The sequence below is a fragment of the Malaya genurostris genome, chromosome 3, assembly GCF_030247185.1.
Source record: "Malaya genurostris strain Urasoe2022 chromosome 3, Malgen_1.1, whole genome shotgun sequence".
NCBI classification, from domain to species: domain Eukaryota; kingdom Metazoa; phylum Arthropoda; class Insecta; order Diptera; family Culicidae; genus Malaya; species Malaya genurostris.
This window is the reverse complement of record NC_080572.1, coordinates 41,676,389-41,696,303: the sequence shown is the minus strand read 5'-3', so window position 1 is coordinate 41,696,303 and position 19,915 is coordinate 41,676,389. Positions and strand designations below refer to the sequence as shown.

The window sequence follows — 19,915 nt, the reverse complement described above, 5'->3', positions numbered from 1 at the left end:
TGGGGCTATGAGACCTTTCATTTGAATCTAAGTTTGTAAAAATTGGTTAAGCCATCTCCGAGAAAAGTGAGTGACAATATTTGTCACACACACACACACACACACACACATTCACAGACACACATACACACACAGATTATATAGTTTTATCTAAAAACTCAGCTAAATTGGCCACGTAAAGCTTGTATGCAAATAGGGCTGAATAAAATATCTTTTAAATAAAAAAAGATCTGGATATGCCTTGGTAAACATTACGATTTCAACATAAAGTACGGTACACGAAACGATTGATTTCCGGAATTCGTGGTCTCTCTAGACAGCCGGCTGTCAGTACAGCTGCCACATCACGAATGAAAAAGCCAACGCGTTTAATGTTGATTGTTTATAAAACCGAAATAGAAAATTGATTTTCTAGGGGGTTGGTAGGGTCTAATATTTTTTCTAAGTATTTTGTTTTAAGGAACATTCAAGAATGCTTTATCAAATTTTCAATTTAACCGAAACAGAACCAGGCCCATAACTTCCAGAGTCTTGCTCCGATAGACTTGAAAGTAACCGGATGGTGAATCCGGATGAAGTTCAACCGATTTAAGTTGATGAAAAACGGATAAACCATCTTTGAGAAATCGAAGTAAGCTTATTTTTAGAGATTTGAAACACAATTGACAAGTTTTTGCTTCAATGCCGGGACTGGAAGTCGAATCCGGAGAAAATTTAGTAATCGCGTAAAGTTCTGCAAAACGTTCCATTTAAATCTAAGTTTGCTAAAACCAGCCCATCAATCTCCGAGAAATAGGAAAGAGCTCCGTTTTGGAACATTTGATCACATTTTCCGATACTATCGGAACTGGAAGAGGCATGACTTACAATGTGGACCAGTATTCAGCACAGTTTCGAGAAGTTTTTAGATTCTTAGCAATTTGAAGTTATGAAAATCGGTTCGGCTATTTTTAGACTATTTTTACCACTATTTCCAGTACTTTCAGATCCGAAAAACGAGAACAGATACACCTAAACCTCCGTTTACGAACACTTTTTATACGTTACCTCTTTTTACGTAACTCTTTTTACAAACCAAATCCCAAATAACGTAATCTTTTTTAAGAAACCAAATCCCAAATAACATAAACTTTTTTTTACGAACCTACTTCGTAAAAATAGGGTTTTGGCATACATCGAAAGCGATTTCCGACTGTATGGAAACTACTGCAATATGGGTATTTTTGGAACGGGTTTAAAGAGTAGATTTCGGAAAATGATGTTTGATGTATTTTGGAAATCCAAGATAGCGACTTCCGGTAGATTGATATTCCTCGAAAACCCTTGCAATATGGGTATTTTCGGAACAGAATTGATGAGTAGATGTCGGAAAACGATGTTTGAGCTGGTTCCAAATACAAGATGACGACTTCCGGTTGATCGATATTCCTGGAAATACTAACATTATGGGTATTTTTGAAAAGTATTTAATAAACAGATGCCGCAAAACTATGTTTGGTGTCGTCTCGAATTCCAATATAACATCCTCCGGTTTATCGATATGCCTTATAAACCCTTTAAACGAAGAAATTTCCGAAACATATTGGATACCAATAAACGATGTTTGAGCTCGTTTCAAAATTCAATGAGGTGACTTCCGGTATAGTGTTTTAAACGAATACCAAGTTCAAGGAAAATGACAAAACCTTTAAAAAAATACTAATAAACTGGAAGTCACTGTTTTGCATTTCAAAACCACCTTAAATATCATTTTCCGACGTCTACTTTTCAATCTTTTTCCGAAAGTACCCATATTGTAAGGGGTTTCAAGGAATATAGTATTTTTTTAAACTAACTACCTCAAACATAGTTTTCCGACATCTACTCATCAATTCCATTCCGAAGATACCCATATTGTTAAAGGTTTTAAGCAATCTCAATAAACCGGAAGCCGCCATCTTGGATTTTGAAACGAGCCCAAACATCATTTTCTTGCACTTACTCTTCACATCCGTTCCGAAAATAGCCATAAGATGCGCGGTTTCCACATTAATTGCACAAAACTTTTTTTACGAAGTAAATTCCAAATAACGTAAACTTTTTTTACGAACCAAATCCCAAATAACGTAAACTTTTTCTACGAACTACCTCTTTTTATGAACCCCCGTTTAGTTCGTAAATGGAGGTTTCGGTGTATAACTGAAACGTTGGTGCTCATCCGGAAGATCTTAAAAAATTCTATTAGACAACGATACTTACAGTGATGGAATATGGATGCGTTTGCTTTCGTTCCGCTGCAAACTCTCATATTATCAAATTAGAGCGAATTCAATATCGTTGTTTGCGAATTGCTTTAGGCTGCATGCATTCGACACATACAATGAGTCTCGAAATTTTGGCGGAGTTCTTCCCTTGAAAGATCGTTTTTGGGAGCTTTCATCGCGACTGCTAATAAGATGTGAGGTACTGAATCCCCTGGTTATTAGTAACTTCGAAAGACTAGTTGAGCTTCAATTTCAAACAAGATTCATGACAGTATATTTTAACCATATGTCACAGGAACTCGACCCTTCAAGATATATTCCTAACCGTGACAGCCTCCTAAATGTCCCTGACTCAACTTTAATTTTCGACACATCCATGCAGCGCGAAGTGCGTGAAATCCCGGAACACCCACGCTCGATGGAAATCCCAAAAATTTTTACAAGTAAGTTCAGGCATATTGACTCTGAGAAAATATTTTACACGGACGGATCACGAATTGAAGAGGCTACTGGGTTTGGTATATTCAACAATAATGTTTCGACTTCATTTAGACTTCAAGAACCTGCATCTGTTTATATAGCAATGTTATAGCAAAGTTCATTATAGTTTGAGTGTTATCGTCACATTATCTCAAAACCATTATTTTCTCTTCACAGCCATTCGCTCAAACGCTGCTGGCAAAAATGAACCGTTTTTCTTGGGCAAAATAAAACAATACCTGGACGACATTTTGAATAATAATTATCGAATCACAATAGTTTGGGTCCCGGCTCATTGCTCCATTCCAGGCAATGAAAGAGCTGATATTTTAGCCAAACGTGGTGCTATTGAGGGTGAAATTTATGAGAGACCGATTGCTTTCAACGAATTCTATAGCGCGTCTCGCCAAAGAACACTTGCCAGCTGGCCAGCTTCTTGGGATAAAGATGATCTGGGCTGGTGGATGAACTCAATTATTCCTAAAATATCTTCAAAGGCATGGTTCAGGGGACTGGATGTGAGTAGGGATTTCATTCGTGTGATGTCCAGACTCGTGTCCAATCACTACACGTTAAATGCACATCTCCTTCGAATTGGACTTTCCGAGACTAACCATTGTGCTTGTGGCGAAGGTTATCGCGATATTGATCATGTCATGCGTGGAGTATCGTGATGTCAGATCTAAACTAATAATTTCCTTGCGTACTCAAGGTAGACTATCCAATGTCTCCTATCCTATCGCGACATTCTTGACTGTCGTGACCTTTCTTACATGAAACTTCTTTATCATTTCATTAAGTCCATTGGAGTTAGAATTTAAATTTTATTTCAAGTTAGACCCCCTTCTCTTCCATAAGTTCAACCAATAGCTATATTAATTGAATAAAAGTGATGAATATTAAATGAATAAAAGTGATGAACTGATACGAACAATCCTAAATAGTTATAAGATCATGTACAAAATAAATGTATTTTATTTAATGTAATTTATAATAACAATTCGCTTGATAAAAACAGTGTTTAGATAAACTGATGAATATCAACATACTAATATGATATTCGAAATGTATTAGGTTTAAAGTACTATGTATTGTGGATGGCACAGCGAAGCAAAACTTATGTATATTGCCTATGAAATAATCGTATTTATGAAAAAAATAACTGAAACGTGTTTATTTGGTCATCATTTAGCAAGATCTGCCAACCGAAGAAGCTTATTACCTATTTGAAAAGAAAAGCTGTTTAACCATTTTTGAGCTAAGTGAGGAATTCAAAATCAAACTTCCCATCTCTGAGAAAAGTGAGAATGTTTCAGAAGACCCATCTCCGTGAGCAAGAATAGGAGAAACGAATATTTGTTTTAAAAACAAACTCAGCAAGCAACCCAGTGGCAGACAATAGCCGTACTTGTACATCTGCACGACCGGTGCGTGGCTCTATTTTTGCAGTTCTGCCCAGCTCGAGTACCGCTTCTGAGTTAATTTCTCGTGAATTTTCTTTTTTTTCTATCTCATTAATCACTAGTTTTCCAGTCTCCTTTTGAATTGATGCAGATGAAAAAAGTAAACTAAGTGCAGCTTCATACAACATTGGGAATGAAATTTGAACACCAATCGACACTAAAACGGTTCTCTTCAGAAACTCATTGATGAAATAATTTGGAAATCAAGATCTTCAAAATACGTTTATTTATGATGTGATCATAATAATTAAAACAGTAATAGTTCTAGAAACTCTTAATGATATGACGAGTAAAATATTCTATAAGTTAGTATCGAGATATTTGATTCAGATGCATTTTCGGAAATCAAATATTCAAAGCAAACCAAACTAATACTTATAATATTACAATATCATTAGGTGATGTAAGACTGTAACTCTCTTTCTAATGCAATATATGTAAATGTAACACTTGTTTGAGCAAATATCCCATGACATTACGGTAGATGATGTTCCCTTAACTAAACAATTCTACACACTACAGGATACGAGGAAGAATGCTTCCCTATATGATCCTGAGAGCATATTTCTAATCGATATATTTTCACACTTTTTGCAAATTATCGTCGGTTAGTTGAACACTGGGTAGGGTCTTGCACGTACAAACGCAAACCGTCTGGTGCTGCACAGTTTCCGGCCTCGAAATAGCTTTTGTCAACGGTTCATCATCGGGGACCTCTCTCCGGAACACATATTTGTATATGAGAGTGAAAACGATACCGGCCAGTGGAGGAGCTACCATGTAAACCTGAAATTCGAACAGAAGCTAGCTTATTTGATTTCAAAACACGATTGACCCTCAATAAAAAAAACTGACCCATATCATTTTGAAGCTTGAGTTCCAAATAGCTGGAGCAAGAGTTCGGGCCGGGTTCATACTAGCACCAGTGTACGGTCCACCGGCAATCGATATACCTCCTACTATCAAAGCGAATTTGAGAGGAATCGAGTCCGTCAGTTTGCGGTTTCTTGGATCCCAAATGGCAACGTTTGTCCAGACCAAGATTCCTGTGATGAAAAATTCCAACAAAAATGTATCCAGTGTTGTCAGATCTGCGTGTGGCGCAGTTACACAGGTGCCTTGTCCAACGTCTAGGGCAATAGAGAAAATCTCAGATGGTGTGACAGTCATCAGCAGTCCGAAACCAACCAGCCCACCGGCAATATGTGCCATCACATATAAAATCAGCATCTGAAATCGAACAATTATTGCAGACGTTATTTCTTTTTTTAAAATCTGAAAACGAGTTGAATCCTACCGGTAACGTGAGAATGCCGTAGATCCAGGCAGCGATCGAAACGCTTGGATTGATGTGGGCACCAGAAACGCAACCGAAAATTATGATCACCATCATCACTGTCATACCGAAGCCCAAACCGGAAGACATATTGGTCGGTTTATGACCGAACCCAGTGACGGTACACATGCAACCCAGAAACATAAGCATGGCTGTACCCAGGAACTCAGCGAGGACAATGCATATCGTGTTCCATGCGCTGTGACCGGTGCCTACGAAAGGAGAAAATTACCATATCATTATTGTGTCATTGTACGTGATTTATTTCTGTCATAGTTCTAAGATCAGTACTTCCTCTACCTCCAAGATAATACTCGAATATCTCTTTCGGTTTCATTCCTAAGTTTTATGTACGAGCGATGTGAACAAATTTCTAAGGAATGCACTTGCACTTGTTTTCTGGATGAATTAAGCATTTTGATGCATCTGCCAAGGAATATGCTATTTTTCATCTCTAGTATCGCAGCAGTGTTGCTATTTCGCTTCTGCGTATAAATGATAAGCTTGTGAAGAAGCTTGCTAACATTCTACGAAACGCCATCTACATGTCAATTGCTTCTGATAAAGTACTTGTTTTACTTTACCGAACTCGAGGTTAGCTTTTAACGAACGTTGTTTTGATTCTGTTAGTTCTCCCACTAATATAGTATACTAGCAAAAATCTACGAAAAAAAAAACAAAATAAATGCAAAGTTGGTAAACAATTTCACCCGATAACAGAGATATCATCTTCGGTGAAACTCTCAATGAGTAAGCACGTCATCTTGTGTTGGATGGGGACATTGACTTTGTGGATTCTTTTTCCAGTGGAAAGAAAGTCAATTGGACCAGTGCCGTACTTAGGATAATAAGCGCCCCGGGCAAAATATGATTAGAGGAATCGGTTTTGCGAGTAAAAAGACGGTCCCTCAACTGCATTACCGAAGAAAATTTGTCTCCCCTAGATAAACCACTGAATTGGAAATTAACATTAACCGGCAGTATAGTTGCTGTGCCAACAATCCCAAGTGATGTGACCAGAAGAAAGACGAAAAAGAAATATAACCGAAAAAGTTTCTCAAAACAAAAACTTGAAGAATCTTGAATATCTCCGAGTAAGGTTTAACATCATGCACTAGAATAAATTTAACTACCTTGCTTGTAAAAAGCCTTCGGAGAAAGTATCCTCCAGAGAAACGATTCGAACCTACAAACATGCCTATTCCGTGGAACTGCTCTGGAAATAAACAGATACTGAAGATGTGGAGCAAAGCGACGGCCTGGATCGGTAGATCGGAGTAAATGGCGCTAATCTCACAAGCCATGTAATTGTTTTTTATTCTCATACGAAGTTTGTTGAAATAGTACAGTTGTTGTAAAACGGAGCTTTGTTGTTCCCAATTCCCGGGTCCGGAAGTCCCGGAAATGGCTATCAAAATATTAATTTCCATGTTATCGAGAGACAGGTGTGTTTCAAAAATGTATACACAAATGAAAGGTTTTATGATCTCATAGACTGCTTTTGACTTTTGTTCGGATGCGACTTCCAGTTCCAGAACAACAGGATGAGATGTGTTTCAAATTTATATCGTTGTGTACAGCGTAAACGCAAAAGAAAACGAAGAATTCCTATAAATTTGGCCTAAAGAAGGAAGAAGGGAGAAGGAGGAGGATGTTTATCTTTCATTTGTTCATTCTTGTGTTTTCCTTTTTCCTATTTTTTGCTTTCATTTTTCTAACTCTCATTTCATATCTTGTTTGATGCCTCATTTGCCGTTTTTGTTTGTATTGTAATTTTATTTGTCATTCAATTGCGATTCCACTCAATATTTGGTATATTTAAATGGAAATTGAATTATGTTGAGCCGATAGGTTTCATTAGCAGCTCAATATAAACTGCTATCGTACTGATGAGTGGAAGACGGAACGTTGAAAAAAATCTAAATATTAATTTTTTGAATCAGTTAAATTTGAAGTGAGATAGTCACAACAATATAACATTCGTATTCATCAAGTTCGGAATAAAATAGCTGACGTGACATTTTTTCTAACAGATCATATATAATAACACACAAAGCAATAGCTCTTGTCAATCAACATTGTATCAGTTACCGAACTGTACAGCTTTATCGATTTGCCATTATCTTATTTTTCGGTTAGCAATACACATTGATCTGAGTGCGTAACTTGGTTTTAAGTGCGGTGTTTGCTTGTACTTGAAGTGAAAACAATTAATTTTAAAGCAAATATTTATCGGGATTGAATGACTGTGATTTGTAGTTGTTTCAGTAGCACCAGGTAGGTTTAAAATAGATTCACTGTTAGAGCGGACGAGTGAATGAGTTAAACATGTGTTATTAAGCTTAAAATTTCTGTATTGATAATTTGTAAACACGAAATTAGCCGAAATGTTTCTGAATTTATGTCATCAATGATGACAATTAGACATTGAGAACTCATTTGTACTATAATTAATGCAAGGGAATGAGCAAACGTTTGCTAACTTTTTGATTCATTTCACGTTCATTCCTAGTCTTGTTAAAATTGCAGGAAGCATCCAACACTTTTAACACAAGATTCCTTCGTTGATGATCTTAATTTTTAAAAAGTATTATATTTTTTTATATATATGTTATATTATTTATTTAATAATTATTTGACTACTTGATTTGATAACAGAACACAACACATATTAAATAAGTACACGTTTTGAGGAAATATTGATTAATCTTATTTTAACAACAAATATTCTCGACCAGGAACAAATGTTGTCTTATTTATTTATTAATAAATTATAACACCTTGCTTTGGCATTTCTAAGGCAAGGTTGTCTAAATTTATAAATAAATGAATAAGGAAACATTTCTTCCTGGTTTGGATCTTGTTACCCTTTCGTAATACATATACATTCTGACCGAGGCTCGAACATTCGACAACAGACTGGCAAAGACCGGCGTCCTATGCATTGATCCGTTAATAAATATGTAAAAAAGTGCCTCACATTTTGTTGACAGCACTGTTACCTTACCGCACACAGCATTTTGATGGCTCGATTGTAACGATGGACGTCGTGTCTCTCCGTTGCGTACGTTCGATTCCAAACCAACTCGTTTCTTAGCAAAAATATTCCAACCGCTTCCACGAGCCATTGTTTACCGGTCCGGTTTTCAATTTCGACCGATCACTGCAAAGATCCCGAAAGTACTGAGTGGGCAGTTATTGATTGGGGCAGCTTCTGGTCAATATCCCACTGATAGCAGGCAAACAACAGTGCACTGGAAGATTGCGTCTCGCTGACCCAGACCTGCAGTATCCAGAATAGGCCCACGTTATTTTACGTTTTCGTGCGCGCTATCGGGGCCCGTCAGACAGAGGAGCTGCTATGATAATGAAGGACGGTTGTATTTCCGATAAGCGAATAGCGTCACCCGTAGCTGTCATGCAGAAATGAGAGTTTATGTCACAAATCCAAGAATTGTTTTAGATTGCGTTATGAGCACGTTTCGGTACATATTTTTTCTACGCTTGGTTTCAGATTTGCTCGAATCAGGTACTTGATGGTGATCTCAAATGAAGGCGACACGTGCTGGGAGCCGGACAGATATTTATTATCTTTATTATCAGTGAAGATTTGCATGCCGTAGTTTACCGAAGACTTGATACAGTCATATTTCAAACGAGTTTATATGGGTGGACTTTTGTATGTAAATAAGGGCACGTAACTCGGTGGCATCTAAGCCATCAGTCGGCAGGATACGAATTTTATTAGTCCTTATAAACGTTGAATGCCAGCAAACACTGGCAGTGACGTCTTTCGAAAGCATATTTAGTTTAAATTTTCACAGAAAAAGAAGCTTACAATCGTTTTACTAATATCATTATTGTTTCGATTTATACGTCAGTGTTGACATATTCTGGTGTCGTTTTGTTTACCTTCTGTTTTTGACGTAGGACTACGCCTTGTTTTTGGGAGGTGCGAATTCAAGAATCAGAAATTAAAACTGAACTGATCAGGTTCTGCGCATCTACAGATCGATCAGTTTTAAACAGATGCTCAATATCATTACACATACCACCGCGGTAAAATTAGTAAGTTTGATTTGTTTGATATATTCTTTTAGAGTCACGATTTTCGATGCCCATAGACAATACTTATAGGAATAAGAAAACACTGAACTGCGATTCGGACGATATTGTTTTCGACAAAGGACTGTTCAAGCAAGAGGAGGAGCAGGTTTCATTCGCGCTTGTACTGCTAATAGGATACTAATTATTATATGCATAACAGATTGAATTTTGGTGAGAGGCAGTTTCTAGGCGAATTTAGCGTCTGTGGCAAATCGAAAATGGGATCGAAACATGCAAAAATTACGTAGAAACAACGCTAGGCTCGATTTCGCTTTCATGGTGTGAAAACGAAATCCAAATTCAGACGAATGTGTAGTGAACGAATATTGTTCATTTCACGCTAATTTGTCGAGAAACGATAGCGGCTTGCCACATCTAAATTTGGTTTATTTGTAAATCTATTTCATAAACGATGAGAAATGCTATCACTTGAAAAAAACCCTAGCTACATTTATTTACATTCTTATTAATTTATGTATCAGTAAAAATTTATGACTGGGCTCCCCTATTTTTCGCAAGATTACCGATTTGACAATAACCAGGGCTTGTATTGTGAATCCTCATTCGAACGAAGCAACTAAAAACATCTGAACACTTTGCTTGACATTGCTGAATGAGAGACCTACAATAGAGAGAAACTGGACGCGTGAGAGTATATGCTACTGAGCGGACCAGTTCTCTTGCTTGGTAAATTGCATGTGCTCTCATTTTTAAGTATCACATGAACTAAGCAATCCATGGCAATGCAATGAAATGAATAGTTCGCTCTCATTAGTACTGTACGACATTGAAGAACTTTGCTTCACGTGCTAACACATGGATCAATAAGTCCCGAGACTAAAGCAGAGATGGCGCTCGTAGTAAACCAGTAACCACGTCTTTCTAGAGTACTAACCTTTGCTTGAAACGGGTCAAAATTTTAAGTCGATCCGACCAGAAACAACTGAGTTATCGAGGTTGGAGTAAACTCGTTTTGTAGTTTGTTTAAAAAATGGAAAAAACCGAGTTTCGTGTTTTGATAAAACATTGTTTTTAATGGGTAAAACACCGTGCAAGCGAAACAATGGATTGAAAAATGTTATCCGGACTCTTGTCCATCAAAAGCAACGATTTGTCGGTGGTTCGCCGAGTTCAAACGTGGTCGTACCGACACAAATGACGCGGAACGTCATAGACCTGTGGAAGCCGTTACACCGGAAAATGTGAGTGAAGTGAAACAATTATAATGAAAGATCGTGAAGTGAAGCTCCGTGAGATTGCTGAAATGACACAGATATCATATGGAAGTGTATTTACTATCCTTCATGAAAAATTGAGCATGAAAAAGGTTTTTTCCAAGTGGGTGCCGCGATTGCTTTCGATGGAACAAAAACAAGTTGATAAAAACAATGGCGAAATTGAACGAATTGGGCTTTGATCTGCTTCCCCACACCCCATACTCCCCCCCCCCCCCCCCCCCCAGTGACTACTGGCTCTTTGCTGATCTTAAAAAATGCTCCAGGGAAAAAGATTTGGCTCAAATGAGGAGGTCCTCGCTGAAACTGAAGCTTATTTTGAAGCGAGAGATAAATTTTTTTATAAACATGGTATTGAAAAATTGGAAAAACGTTGGAACCATTGTATCACCCTAAAAGGTGATTATGTTGATGAATAAAAAAAAATGTTGTTTCCATTGTTAGTCTCGGGACTTATTGATTAATGTGTTACAAGACGCGAAGCAAGGTCATACAGGCAATGCTTGCGGTGTTTTTATAGAGTAGGTTTACAGAAATCATTTCGGAACATAACATCAAGACCAAATTAGTTATAATAATATTTATGAGAGTGTGTGCAAAAATGGCATCAATAAGCACAAATGGAAGGTGTCGCATAACAATGCTGACATTTCAGTTCGCTTTCTCATCTCATCCAAGCCAGTCTATAAAAAAACCGCTTATGTTCGGGACGGAAGAATTAATAATAATAAATTGTGTAGTGAACAATAGAACGACCTCGAAATGAGTGAACCAAACGAACAAAAGCTACCACCGGTAGGAAAGAATACAATTATTGTTGACTTCAGGCAGTGCAAAATTCGACCTTCGATACGAGAACTTGAAGGTTTGCTTAAGGAGCAAATGCATCTTGACATTAAACGTGTGCATTTACTTCAATGTAATAAGCCAAATAATGTTGTTTACATCAAGTTTTATAAAGAGTTGGATGCAATTCAATTCGCAAAAGACAGTAACATTGTGCACTATGTGGAGCACGGAAAAATTAAGTACAACATTCCAGTATATATGGAAGATAGTGCTATAGAAGTGCGTGTGCATGATCTTCCCTCAAGCGTCATCGATCCTTATATTCGCAAAACTATGTCCCAATACGGAGAGATTCTCTCTATCGAAAAAGAAAAGTGGAAGAACTTTTTTCCCGGTATTCTAAATGGCGTACGTTTGTTACGCATGCGCTTGAGGAGGCCTATACCTTCTTATGTGACTTTCGGTCAGGATACAAGAATCCCGTGCAAATCACTTGTTACCTATGACAATCAAATGGCCACATGTCAATATTGCCAAAAAGCTGTTCACTACGGAAAGCCATGTGATAAACTGAACAAGGAGACAACTACGCCAAAGGACAACGGTGCTTCCTTCACACCAACCCCAAGTAACACCAGTACATCTGTGACAGCCACAAACAACAATGAAGCATCCCCTTCATCGAAACCATCAGTATCCCCTATAGAACAAAGAACACCCGCTGCAGTTAACGACTTGCTCTCCAACTAACCAGCAACTGCAACCAATGTACAACAAGGCGCATCTACAGCAACTAGCAACGAACTCAAGACGGAAATCGACAACAATCCACCGATTCGGCAATGGATGACGAGACGAGCCACGAACAAAGTGCCCCTTAATCCTCGCAGAAGGGAAATGGAAACTCCCCTCGCCCTAGAAAAAGGGTGACAACGAGATCCAATACTAAAAAATCTTTTATTTTAAAAAAACGGCTCAATCGGCCACATAAAGCTTGTGCGCATAGGGATACTACTTCCGGTTCCGAAAATATATGGTGATGAGTAGGAATATATTCATTTCAAGACGTTTTTTCTATACATAACAATATAAAATTGAAAAAAAACCTTTGAGCTTGCCATATAAAACTTATGTTGTGTACGTCTTGTTGGTTATTGCCCATGGAAATCGATTAAGAAGATATCGGTTATTAGTTCCCGGTTCCGGAAGTACTGGAAATATGATAGTAGTCAAAAACCCTTGTCACTCAGATAGTAGTCAAAAATCCTTGTCATTCAGATTCGTACAAAGGAGAAAATCTATTCTAAATTTGTTCCTAAACTTTTCCTAGTTGGAAGCTTATATCGGTTGCTGGCAAAATAACCCCAGTTCCCGGTTCCGGAAGCACCAGTTCAAAAATTTCACAGCGGAGCTATTTTCATTTGTACAGTGATGGAATTTAGAATTCTTAGTTTCAAATGAAAGGTCTTATGGCTTTATATACTGCTGTTGAATTTGATGCGAATCTTTTTGTGTTTAAAATTTCAATCCATCATTTTGAGCACCGATGGAAGAAATCGGGAGAAATTGATCTAAATTTGGTTATTTGAAACTATTTTGTGTCCGAAAGAATTTCTTCTCATGATTCGATGGGAAGTTTTTTGAAAATGCTATAGTAATATTTATGAGAGTATGACTAATATGGGAAAGGCACCATCACACCACTAGGTTGATTAAAACAGACTTCTTTTATCAAGAATTTCCAACTCTTAAGGCCATCGTCCAAGTACCATGCGCGCGGGTGGTTTTAGGAAATTTTCGATGGAAATTTCGAAAAATTTGACAAAACCAAAAACATACAGACCTTTGAAATACTTTTATCTATCTACAGGGTGAAAATGACTGGAAAATTTGGAGGATTTTACGAGTCTTATCAAAAATAGCGCTGGAAAAATGAGCTTTTTTTGTAATTTTTCACAATTATTTGAAAAAATAATTCGATGGAATGAAATTTTTTTTTCAAAAAAAAAAACCTCATGCTGGCAACAAGGATCACATTCGGACACATTTTTGGAAAACCTTTTCACGCTTTTCATGAAAAATCAACGAATTTCATATAACCGATTTCGTGGAAATTTTTTGAAATTCGTGGATTTTCTATGAAAAGCGTGAAAAGGTTTTCCAAAAATGTGTCCGAATGTAATCTGTGTATCCATAATAAAGTTTATTTGAAAAAAAAGTTTATGTCATCGCTTTATTTTTCCAGATAATTGTGAAAGATCACAAAAACACTCATTTTTCAGAGCTATTTTTGATAAGACTCGGAAAATCCTCCGAATTTTCCAGCCATTTTCACCCTGTAGATAGATAAATGCATTTCAAAGGTCTGTATGTTTTTGGTTTTGGCAAATTTTTCGAAATTTCCATCGAAAATTTCCTAAAACCACCCGCGCGCATGGTACTTGGACGATGGCCATAACCATTCTCTTCTTTCTATTTTGATTATCATTTTAATTTATTTTTATTACTTATTTTTCATGTATATTGTTCCTTATAATCATCAATATTAGCATAATATCCGATTTCGTTCAAAACCAGTTAACATATCACGAATATCAAAGTCAAATCAAATCAAAGAATAAGGCTCTACACTAAATTTTCAACTCGGCCAACGAACCCTGCCCAAAACTCGACCAACCGAGTTTTCGAGAACAAGCACGATTTACAAAAACCAAAGTAAGATTATACTGGAACTAGTACTAATTTAAACTTGAATTCGCCCACTATACTTTGACCGCTTTGGACAAGGGTAATTACACGGAGGCTCTTTAAACAGACGTTTTCGTTTTGACATATTCAAGTTTATACTCAAGTTACAAAAACTGGGAATCGAGCCAGGTCTTTTCAAATGGTTGGTAAAATTCAAGAGTAAAAAATCGAGCACAATTCACGACAGTTCCGGGATCCCAAATGGATCTCATTTAGGCATTCATTTTTTTATCTTATTTGTTAAGGACATTTCCTTTGCTCTTAAAAAAATCAAGAGGCTCCAAAGTTTACTGAGAAGATTATTTTCCTTTACTTGGTGTAACAAGTCTTCTTAAACACAATGTTAAAAAAATGTAGAATAACATTTAGTGAGAAACGAGACACATTCGACTTGAATCTCACTCAAGGAAATCGAACAGTTTAGTGTGAAAGAATAAGAGATTTAGGAATAATACTAGATTCAAATATTTCGTTAATCGTAATAATACTATCATAAATAGAGCCAATAACATGCTTAGAGTCATAAAACGAGTTTTGTTACTGTTTTCACGATCACATACACACACTCCAAAAAAATTTTAATTTTACAGGTGACATAATCTCTCATACGATGTAATTCATTAAGATCTAATTTGTCAAATGACGGAAAATTCTATTTGTAATGACTTAATGTTAGATTAGCTTAAATTTTACTGGTTTCGACTGTAACTTGCGTTCTGCTAGCAGGTGCGACTGTATGAATTTAAATGCACCTTTTACCAGGCAAGCAGATGCATGCTCTGTGGTTCAGTCGATTAACAGACCTACTTGCGATCCAATGATTTTCGGTTCAAGCCGCGACGGTTACTATCAGTGTTCTTTTTTTTATTTCAATGAATTTCATGTCAATGAATTTTAGACACAATATTAAATGTTCTTCCACGTAAATTTGCGTGAACTGCGACGCTCCATTTATGTGCATCTAATAAGATGTGAAATCACAGGGTTTTTTTTAACTGTGCAGTTAAAACATTATACATTATACATTAAACGGTTCATTATACATTGCTTATGTTCGGTCAATACTAGAATACTGTAGCTTAGTTTGATCACCTTACCTAATCACATGGGAAGATCAAATAAAATCAGTACAAAAATAATTGTTATTATTTGTACTTCGTGGATTAGGGTTGAACAAGACTTCCCCTCTCGTTCTATAAAACCCACCGAATGCTAATAAATATTCAAATAAGTAAATAATCTCATTTGTAAAGGACAATAACTCTTAACTTGAATAAGCTAAAAAAATATTTTGATTTTATTCGTTAAGCTAATAAAATATTATCATCCAACTTCTATTGAATCATACATTATTTAGTCATCTAATTAACATATTAAATAAATAAGATACTGATCCATGGTTTCGGGTTCCAGAAATGGTAATAAAAATTTTTTTTTTTACGAAGTATTCGATTTACGTAACTCATTTTACGAACCTAATCCCAAATGATGGAATCCTTTTTTATGGAGTAAATAAGAGAGTTGAACCAATTGAAAAATACTTCTTTCCTTTGCTAACTTGTGGAAATAGGTATCCCTAATTTAAAAAAAAATTCATACTGTAAGTGTTTCCAAGGAATATCAACAAACGGAGCCCGCCAGCTTGGATTTCGGAGTCAAATCAAATATCGTTTTCCGACAGCTACACATGAAATCCGTTCCGAAAATATTCATATTATAATTATTTCTTACGAACTAAATCCAAAGTAACGTAAGCTATTATTACAATCTGATTCGATTTACGAGCCCCCAATTTAATCAGTAAATGAAGGTTTTGGTGTACCGTGAATAGTGGTCAGAAACTTCAAAGTGTAATTGCTTTCGTTTTCATAGAGATGGTTATACTAATTTTCACGAGCATTAGAAGCTTTCCTGGTTTATTCGAAATTTGTATTTATCATGTAGAGCGACGATGCAAGAAACCTAAAAAAAATTAAGTTAGGCTCAAAACTATTCTAAATTTAATCATATGAATTATGTTCGGCGATACTGGTTCTCAGATTCCGGTGCGAAAGTGTCGAAAATAGTGGTCAAAAATACCAAAACTGAGCTCATTTCGGTATCTTAGCGAATGCTTATCGCTTTTCATAAACTCAAATGAAATCCGAAAATAAATCGCACAATTTTTTTTTAACCGAATTCCGTTTCTCAACTAACATGATAATGCAAACCGTAATTTATAGCGGCGATGCAAAACACGTAAAAGTCATCATAATATAACTCAGAACTGTTTCAATTTAAAGTTTATATTAGTTGATGACTGAACGAACCGAATTCCGAGAAGTGGAGTGGAGAAAATGTATAAAAGAAACAGCTGGCCAATAACCAACATAAGTGATCATAGAAAAGATTGAAAGTTCTGAGTCAAATTCCACTTTAACGACTAACTATACTGGAGCTATTGTACTCATATTCATTCTTTTAGTAGAGTCGTCATGTTATTCTATAGATTGTTCATATTTCAATCAACGAATTGTGATAAATTCGGCTACAATATCTTTGCTTCGGTTCTAAGAAGTGATATCGAAAATGCTGTACTTCCCACTGTTATAACGACGCGAAAACTGGAAGCTAATGCACCTATTTTCATCTAACACTGCATGAGCCGTTACCCTAGTCAATATTTCTTTTTTCTTTTTGCGACATTCAGCTAACCAGAGACTATTCGGTAGAATCAGGAAATGGAAATTATAGACTCAAGGGAGAGCAAGGATGTGAAGATAGAGAACGAACTAGGGTCATTTAGGCAAGCAGAAATCTTTCCGTAACTTAGCTTCTACCGGAACAGTCGAGGTTAAGCTTCTCAATAATGCAAATCAGCCGTGACTCTGGAATATCGGAAATAATTTTCATTTCCTGTTTCTATCGAATAGTCTCGCGTTAGCTGAATGTCGCAAAAATAGAAAAGAGATAGTATATTTAAATCCGGATTTTTTTTTCGTGAATCACACTATGCCCGTACCCCTATAAAGAAAATCTACGGTTTATCAATGCTCATTATTTGCATTTTCTGCACAACGTCATATCGATTTCTATTCGCGCAGTGCATCACCATCCAGGTACGGTAAGCTGTTATTAGTATTCCCGATCATCAAGACGTAATAAATTTATAACAAAAAACGATTTTCGTAACAATAACTGGTAAAAGTCTGGTCGCGTTAGTAGTTCAAATATCAGAAATTTCTACAAGTAACAAAAAAAAAATAGTTTAGATATGATATGATGATCGGGTTGTTTGTATATTCGTATGGTTGTAGAACTCGTGTGAAATTACTTCTCGGACCAAAAATGGCTGTAATCACTTTGTTGTGCATTGAAGTATTTTTATGCTACAATCAGAATCGCATATCAAGTAATTGCAGTACTTGCTTTCGGTAGAAGTAAGGTTCAAGTTTTGACCGAGATAAATATAACTTAACAAGTGTTGAACCAAGTTATTGTTCTTAGAAATTGCTAATCTGATGTAATTTAATATAGCTGTAATCAAGACAAAAAATGGTTGTAGATGTTGGTATGATCAAGATAACAAAACTGCGTTGGCTTATCATTGCCATTTTTGTATTCAATACATATACTTCAATAAAACAATCACGACGGATTTTTATCGATTGTCACTTTGATATTGTATATAAATCCATCAACGTCACTAATATTGGTAATTCCGATACCAATAATTACAGAAGGCAAATTAATTGTTTTCCGGCAACAAATATTCTAATTTTAGATTATTTTTAAAACTTGTTCTTATAAAAACTAACCATCAAAAAACCTATCATTTACAACAGCAACGGCACTTACCCAACCAACATGCATTTTTCTTCTTTTTTATATCAATTGATCCTTTGTAGCCATTTTGGTTCAAACCGGGCATCGATGGACGCGAATCCTTTGCCTTAACGTGGTGGCTGCTCTCTTCACAGGTCATAATGCTGTAGAATCCTGATAATCGTCACTAACAGAAAAACATGCACTTGTAGACAAAAAGGGACTTTCTTCCAAAAAACAGCACACTCAACTTCCTTCTCACATAGCAAACTTAAACTTACTAGCTCACGTGAAGCACCCAATACGTTGTCACTCGAGGCCAGTTTTGTGACCGATTCGCTGGGTAACCTAACGTGGACTAGTACGAACGAGGAATATCATCCCCAATCGGTCGGTCTGCTGAATGGTGCGTATTAGTGGAAGCAAAATCGTGAAGCTGACCTACGTTTGGTCGGGTGGAGAGGGGACCGACCGTTCTGTCTGGCGCCGCGCCGCGATCGTGCACGGCAGCGGGTAGGCAGACGCAGGTTTTATACTCGAAATAAATTTACTCATTGTCAACGAATCACCACAGCAGGTATAGGATGCAGCGGGTACTGAGCCGAGTAATTGCTGTTGCTTTGTAAATGTGTTGAATGACGCTGGTTGAGCCGGCGGACGACTCGCCGTGCTTTGCTACCTTCGCTATTTACAATTATTAAAGTATTTTCATTATCATTTAAGTTTGTTTATGTTTTGCTTTTCTTTTGGGGCAATCTATCTGGGTACCAATCGTTAGAAAGAATTAGCATATGCATTTCATTCGCGCACAAACTAGATTGAAAACATGATGAATTAATTAGTAGTTGCACTAACTGACAGTTTTTTCTTCGAACAGTAACCATACCTGTATAATTTGGCAGTGGGTCACCATCATAGCAGAAGGAATTAGAAAAATTGTAAGCTTCGAACGACGCTTTATTCTATATTCTATAGAGATAAAGGGTGCTACACACCAAATTACTCGTTCAATGTTCAGTTATTATTTTTACGGTTTTTGTCTGAAAGTCACTAAAATTTGACCGACTTTATATGTACAATCTGAAACTTTATATGTACAATTTGCAATTGGTCAACTTTAATTTAACGAATATTTTTTTTCACCGAGCATTTATGAAAACCCCGCACCCTTGATTATATGGTTGTGTGTAGGTGTTGCATGATGCTGTTTTGTTTTATTTGGAAATTTTGTTAAAATGGGAGAAAACGGTTTAATGTGGCTAAATCAACTGTCATCCACGTAATGCAAGTATACGAAAAACGCTTCTCGACTGCCAGGAAGGTCGGAACGGGTAGAAATTGAAAGATGGATGCCGAAAAAGCATCTAAATAAGGGACCAAAGGGGTTTGGGTTTAGTAAACCTATATATTGGATCAGATTTCTACGCATTTTGTTTTTTTTTTAATTCAAGGTCACTATTTCTGGAACTATGGGAGGAGAATACTGGTGATCGGTGTAGCAAAATCCGGTCCGTTTGGGCATCAACTAACAAGACCTTCATATTGGAACAGGTTTTTAGCACAGTTTCTGAGTTTTTAAGTTCTTTGTATCGTCACCTTGAAAAACAATCTCAAATTTTCAAGACTTATTCATCTTATGATTCATGAACCGAATGTTGGATCTAAATTTCAATGCAAGCTATGTGACTATAGGAGCTATCATTTAAGCCT

The 19,915-nt window shown here is 36.5% G+C and overlaps 1 protein-coding gene across 4 annotated transcripts; it reads right to left on the bottom strand.

Annotated features, from left to right (window-relative positions):
• Positions 1-4,419: 4,419 nt before the first annotated feature.
• On the bottom strand, positions 4,420-18,609 carry LOC131437488 (aquaporin AQPAn.G-like). Of its 4 annotated transcripts, XM_058606871.1 has the most exons (5): positions 18,487-18,609; positions 18,239-18,392; positions 5,484-5,734; positions 5,042-5,416; positions 4,422-4,972 (listed from the first exon to the last, which is right to left on the bottom strand). In XM_058606871.1, the coding sequence occupies exons 2-5, from the start codon at positions 18,363-18,365 to the stop codon at positions 4,769-4,771; spliced, it is 957 nt and encodes a 318-aa protein (XP_058462854.1). In that variant the 5' UTR covers positions 18,366-18,392; positions 18,487-18,609; the 3' UTR covers positions 4,422-4,768. The 4 variants fall into 4 exon arrangements, with proteins under 4 accessions (XP_058462855.1, XP_058462854.1, XP_058462853.1 ...); XM_058606872.1 differs by lacking the exons at positions 18,239-18,392; positions 18,487-18,609 and adding an exon at positions 8,530-8,853 and having other exon boundaries at positions 4,420-4,972; XM_058606870.1 differs by having other exon boundaries at positions 18,239-18,608.
• Positions 18,610-19,915: the final 1,306 nt, after the last annotated feature.